General features: G+C 32.5%; 1 protein-coding gene across 1 annotated transcript; it reads right to left on the reverse strand.

Moving 5' to 3' along the window:
• Nucleotides 1–5,203: 5,203 nt before the first annotated feature.
• LOC122019226 (DEAD-box ATP-dependent RNA helicase 27-like) lies at nucleotides 5,204–5,931 on the reverse strand. Its single transcript, XM_042576715.1, has 4 exons — nucleotides 5,880–5,931; nucleotides 5,740–5,781; nucleotides 5,592–5,663; nucleotides 5,204–5,509 (listed from the first exon to the last, which is right to left on the reverse strand). The coding sequence occupies exons 1-4, from the start codon at nucleotides 5,907–5,909 to the stop codon at nucleotides 5,204–5,206; spliced, it is 450 nt and encodes a 149-aa protein (XP_042432649.1). The 5' UTR covers nucleotides 5,910–5,931.
• Nucleotides 5,932–7,062: the final 1,131 nt, after the last annotated feature.

Raw genomic sequence — 7,062 nt, forward strand, 5'->3', positions numbered from 1 at the left:
AGCACGATGTTATAAGCTGGATATACCATTTTTGCTCCAATGAGTCATTGTTGCATGATACCCTTATAGATGTCTTCTATGTCTAAATGAGCAGAGTGACTATATGTACTATGTGAATTTTGTGAATAAACTTTGTCACAGTTTACTTTGATAATTAATAATTATGAAGTAATATATGATAATTAATTTTGATATTAAATTTGACATAGTAAATATTATTTTAGACTTTATAGATTAAAAAGATGCGGATCTTACTTTATAATTTATTTGATATTTTATTTCATAATATTTATACAATGAAATAATAAGTTATAAATTAAAATTAACATATCTAAATATGGAACTAAGAACTTTGAATTAGTTAAAATTTCTTTCTCCTTTAATTTTTCCATTTTAATTTTTCCACTTGTCTTTGCTAAAACCTGAACCGTTAACTTCACCCGGTCTCGTCTTTTTTACCCCGCCACACTTCATCTATCGTGTTTTTCCTCTTCATTTCTTTTCCTTTCCTCTCTGTAGTGGCACCGCTAGGTTTCTTCTCACCCCCTTCTTCCCTTACATTCCATCTCCAAATGCCTCAAGAGATATGGTGATCTCTCTCCATCTTATCGTCTTTAGGTTTGAGCTTTTCAACTTTCGACCATGGTCCATGGTCCATGGCGTCTTCTCCCTCGCCGCAAACAAGCCTTTCTTTCACCCCCTCTTACTCTCGTACTTCGCCTTTATCTCTTCGTGTATGTGGCTCTTCCCTCCACTAGAGACTTCCTTCCTCACGGAGGAGTGGTGTCGCGCTTGGTATCCGCCTCATCAAATGGGAACCCTCCTCTCCATCTTTAATCGATTCTCCCCATTGGAAACTCACTTCCTTTATGATTTTTACCTCGATTTCAGGTAGCATTGCAAGATGATTGGGTCCTCATTCGTCTGGAGGAGCTTCCTGAGGTTTTTTCTCTTCGTTTCTATGGTTTTTATTTCTGTTCCTGTTGTTTAAGCTACTACAAGCTCTGGTGTCATCGTTCTCTATGATGATAATTTGTGTTCTTAATTTTTCCTTACATCGAAGATGAATATTGAACTTCAGATAGGGATGACAAGTAGTTTTAACAAGAATTGCAATTTAATCTGTAAACCCTTGGTTTTAACTCAAAAATTGTGTCTTCTTTCAGCAATTACTTCCAAAGTCAGTTGTTAAATTTGAACATTATTTACTGGGTGAGATAAGAAACAATATATTCATCTACTTATGTTATTTATCTGCCAACAAATGACTATCCTCTAAGATGCAGTGCTCTTAATAGATACTATTGGTTGGTTCTGATGTCACTAAGGTCGAAGCTAGGAAGGTACATTTTAGTACATTTATTATGCTTATTCAAATCCAATATTTGTTATGCTTAAATTCATAAGAGCATGAAGTAATTGTGTCTGAAGATAAATGTAGTATTTTCTATCAATGAGTTTGATTTTATATTGTTGTCAAAGCAAGTTCCTTAGATATAATATTGCCGATAAGCTTGGAATTTCATTAATAATTTGCAAAATATCTGATAAGGGATTATGTTTTCATCAATTGTTGCTCACTAAAACATATATCTTACTGCTTTGATTGGACCCTTTCTCTTTTTTTTTCTACTTGATTTCTCTAGTTATTAACATATTCAAAATGATATATGCTTCGTGTGCCTTATTTTTAATAGAGGTTTGATATTTTAGTGACAACATAGGAATGATAACAGATTATTCGACATTGTGAATATACCTTTGGTATATTTGAAGATATAGATATATTTACCTTAGGCAATGCTGACTAATAAAGGCCCTAGTTTAATATGAATTCATGGTTGATATATAATAGAGTGAAGCATGCACATTTATTTGTTCTTTGATACAAAAATATGTATACATTCAATTTAAATCTAAAATTTTATATTTCCTTTCTTTCTATCCATTTTTGTTGTTGTTGTCTCCATCATCATAATGCTCAGCAGGTTTTTTTTTCAAAGTAATTGTGGAATCTTGTACCTAAGAAATAAGTACCATTACTCAAGCAACAGGGCCTTGTTTTGCATGTGTTAAGCTTTTTTCTTGGGTCATTGCCCTCATTAGAGTTTGCTTATAATTGCATCCCGTAAACAATTAATTAGTCGCATGGTAGGTTGGATGAGATCCTGCTATTTTCTTTTGTATCTTTTAGGTTTTCATGTTAGGAAGTGAATTAATTTGCGCTCCACATTCTTTTAGGTATATAGTAAATTTAGTGGTATTCTTCATCGACAAGAAACTATCAGATGCATATTTGTCCTCTACTTTGATCGTCTTATCTATATTTTCTCATATTACCAATTCATATATACATATATCTCATATTCTTGTGCAGAAATACCTGACCGTTATGGTGGCTCCCAGCCATTGCTTCCATTGACCGCCAAGGAAAAAGATTGAAAGTTTAGAGTAGTTAGCAAGTTACTGAATGGAAATTCAGTAGATGCTACTGATTGGGTATGATATATTTAATCAAAAATATTTGAAACCAAATGTACATGTACAGAATTTGTGGTTACATATATTAGAGATGAGTGATATTTGTAAAGGATATTTATCTTATTTAAATAAAGTCATGGTTAATGTCATTGTGTGAGATGTTGATATTACTTTGCCACAGTTTAAAATTAGGAAGTTGTTTGTATAAATTATTTCATTAAATTAAAAATTTTATTACAGTAAAATATGTTCTATTACATCTATATTACAATAAAGTAATATATAAAAAAAATACTTCGATCAATCTAAATTATATAGAAGTAAAAAATAAATATTTCTTGCACCATAATATAAAAACTGTGAAATCATATTAATAATTTACTTCGTCAATCAATGTAATATGTGAAGTCATATATGGTTAATTATTTTGGTACTTTCACAATCTATGAAGTAATAGAGTTTTTTTATTTTAAAAACGGTCTAATTTCAAATTGATTTTGAACCGGCGAAAGACTTCAGTACTTTCGTGGTGAAGTAATAAACTGATTTTTTTTACTTCATGTGTGTCTACTTCGATAATTATCTGTTTATGACTTTGGATAATATCCGAAGTTTATTGTCCATTTTCACATAGTGATGAGCTACTGAAGATCTTTTCATAAATTTCTTTCAAAGCTTAATAAAAAAGTGTGGCAATTGATTATGTGACATTAATGGACGAAAAGTGACAAGAAATTTTTTCTACCTCAAGTGAATTGGAAACTAGGTGGCAAGAATTTGACTATTTGATGACAATGATTAAGTGACTAGTCGACTACAAAGCCACCAATCAACTAGAATAACCTTATAGTTAACTATTGCTCAAATAAGAGTATTTTACTTTTCTAAAGCTCGAATCCATTTAACTGTCAATCCTAGTCGGTCAACTACCAATCTTAGTGAATAGACTTGAAGAATGGTAGTTCCCTTACTTCTCATCAACAATGAACTTGACTTTGTTTCTCAAATCTGATGTTGAATTATCTAATAAACTCCTTTAACAGTGCATTTAGTTTTATATACAGAATGGAGAAAAGGACAAATATATATATAGCAAGAAGATGCTTCATGGATTTATGTGATTAACAATCCAACAGTTGGTGACCATAGAAATCCAACAATTTTGACATACATACTATTTTGAATGAATTACAACCACTAATCTAGTTTACTAAATTATCATAAGAAAACTCCACAAGTGGAAAATAAAATCATAAATATCTGATTTTTCACCTACTTGACACCTAAGTAAGCTGCCTAGATTATGATTGACAACCTTGGTCTATCAATCAGTCTGGATGAAAAGTAGACAAAAATTTAAGCTCAACCTCGAATAACTTCCATAGAGTTTCCAAAAACAATTGACAAACTTCTTGTTTTTGCAGTCTAACAATCTTCTTATAAAACAACTTGGTTATTTATGAGGCACTATTGATATTATACGAAATGAATATGTCATCATTGAAAATTAGTCTATAGCTACTAGAACAAACTTGTGGATTTAATTAGTCTAGTGTAGATCTAGAATGAAGTCTGCTAATATTTTTCTAGTGTTTATGGGGAATCGACAATGGCATGTAGATGCCAATATTTTACCTAGTTGTCTTAGTCGTCTAACATGTGCAACACTAGAACACAAACCTAGCAACATCTCATCACAGTAAGAGATAGTAAATTAATCCGAATAATTGCTATAGTCGTATCCTTTTCAAAGTATACATTAATATCACTCGCGTGCATTTTTCAAATAAAAAAGTCTCTAATAGAGTCCTAGGGATGCATACCATTTGGTCGGTAAGTTCTTTGATAACATAATGAACGAAATTGCATGACTCCCTTCTTGAACAACTTGAGAGTACTATAACAAAAATTCTCATAGACATCAGTTTTCCATCGATGTCTATTACATTTTCGACCGATGTCTATGAAGACGATGTAAAAGGTCTGTCATTTTAGACATCGGGTTAAAACCGGTGTAGTATCACTTAACAACATCGGATGTAAAATCAATGTAATATTATATGTTAATAATACCAGTTTTGGCAGCGGTATACGACCAATGTAATATTAGTTAATGACACCGGTTTTGTAACGGTGGAAAAGCGATGTAATATCAGTATTGTTTAACGACACAAATTCGATTTCCGAAATAATGAAAACCCAATATTATCACCAAGCAAATCATAAAATTAAGTTAATATTATTAATTCACTAAAAAAATCACAAATAAAAATGCACTGATATATCTAAACACACCAAGTCAATATCTATATAACCAACACATAAATATTCTTCTTACAACATAAAAAGATAATAGATATTGTGCACATCAAGTCAGTATCCACAAATTACACATAACTATTCTTCCCGAGGGTGACAACTGATTGGTGATTTTTTGTAAAGAAGGCTTCCATCTTAAAGGAGCCACTGGAGGCTTTGGGAACTTTGCAACATCTTTCTTGGTTGTCCTCTCACCATTTAATTGATTCTCCAGTTCTCTTACCTGAATAAAATAAAACAAAATAATCTATTATAAGGCATCTTAAAGGGTACCATGCCATTTGGTTAAACTCGCACCTTTGGTTCATCAGGAGGATCATATTGGCCAATCCAGTCGTATGGCCAATCAACAAGATGTGGCATTAAGATTAGACAATGCATGAATATAAAAGCAAAGTTTAACTTACCACAGTAGGAATATCAAGTCCACGAGCAGCAACATCAGTGCAGAGCAGTATCTACCCTTTTCGGCTTTGCATAACTCAAAGAATGTACTAGTTTGTTTCTGCTGCTTCTGCTTTCCATGGATATCGAGACAATCGACATGAATGTATCTGAGAAGCTCAGAATGGTACTTGACCAAATTGCATGAGGAGAAGAAGACCATTATCTTCTTCGAAAGGTTCCTCTTAAGAAAAGCATACAAGACCAGAAACCTTTTATTGCTAGGCACGACACAATAGCCCTGCTGCAACCCTTCGACGGTCACCTGAGAAAGATGAATTCGTGTCAACCTTGCTATTGACGAAACAACCGAGTAAAAACAATGATAAAATAAATCTGGAGATTACCTTCGACCTTCCATCATCAACACCTACATATACAGGCTTTTCCTTAAATGACAAGTTCGCAAAATCCTCAACCTGTAATTTTTTTTTATAAGTTAAAGAAAATGAAAACCAAAATGATTATGAATAGTAGTTAGAAAGAAATAGAAACCTGCTTAGTTTGGGTAGCTGTAAATAGAGCAGTTTGCCTTGTCTGCGTATTAGGGAGTGAATGTGATAATTATAAAACATGATGCCGACTTTGCAACACTCCTGTAATAACTATAAACCGAAGGGAACTAAATAGCATACCTTTGGCAGCCGCTTAAATATTTGCTCCATGTCTTCCTCAAAGTTAGCCTCCAATATTCAATCGGCTTCATCGATTATAAGAAACTACATTTGGTGCACCAACACCCAAAATTAGTATCTCAATGTCAAACAAAGGAACATATGAAAATAATTATTGATCTCGTGGTTAGGATTAAACATGCTAGCAAATAATCATTAGCATGGATATGCGATAAGATGAAACACGCAACTAGTTGGAGAACATAAGTAGAGCTCATTAAAGCAAAAAAGAAAAGAAACAACAGATCATTTAGTAAAAGGAACTCAATGAGTACTGAGGGCATTCAATGGAAAGATATACAATTTCAGTATGCAACCACTTCAAACTACATCCAGTCACCTCCACTTTGCCATTCTAGTATCTTTCTCAATATGGCTAGCATGCTGTGCTATGCTTAGTTACATTCAATTTCCAAAAACAAATTTCAATAGAACAATGATAAATGAGATATTCAAAAAACTCTGCTGCCTAAAAATGCAATACCAGAGTTCTGTGTGCTAAAAGAAAGAACAATTCCTCAATCCAATAGTCAACGGTTAAGGTATTGTTTAAATCAGTTCCTCACTACTTTTTCTGCTATCATTCCATATAATTGCATAATTTATCAAAACATAAATGACCAGGAACCAAAACACTAAAAACAAGAATAAGCATTACAATAGAATTCTACAAACACAAGAAAATAGGAACAATAATTAAAATTGAATTGTTAATCACATCAAAAGTCCAAACCAATTCAAGTTTATCCAGTACTGCATATAATACAAATAATCATTTAAGTAATCTTCATCGTGAAATCTTTGTAAACATGAATTGCTAAAATTCAATAACCACCTAAATAAAACCAATAGGGAGGAGCTTTAAAAAAAAGGCAAATCTACCAAAACAAAGGGAAATATCTTTGTTTATGTAAAGTAGATACTTTTAATTCCACATTTCTTGCATGCTTGGTTGCTTTCATCTACTGGAAATTGACAAAGCAGAATCAATCAAATGAGAAGGTAAGCAAAAAATATTTTGTAGCAAATAGTTGCTTACATGATCAAGAAGTGGAGATATTGCACAAGCATTCACTGGATGTTCTATTACATACGTCTGCAGAGACAATGAAGACAAGAGGGTGATTTTCAGTCCAGGGAGGTG

The sequence above is a fragment of the Zingiber officinale genome, chromosome 9A, assembly GCF_018446385.1.
Source record: "Zingiber officinale cultivar Zhangliang chromosome 9A, Zo_v1.1, whole genome shotgun sequence".
NCBI lineage: Eukaryota > Viridiplantae > Streptophyta > Magnoliopsida > Zingiberales > Zingiberaceae > Zingiber > Zingiber officinale.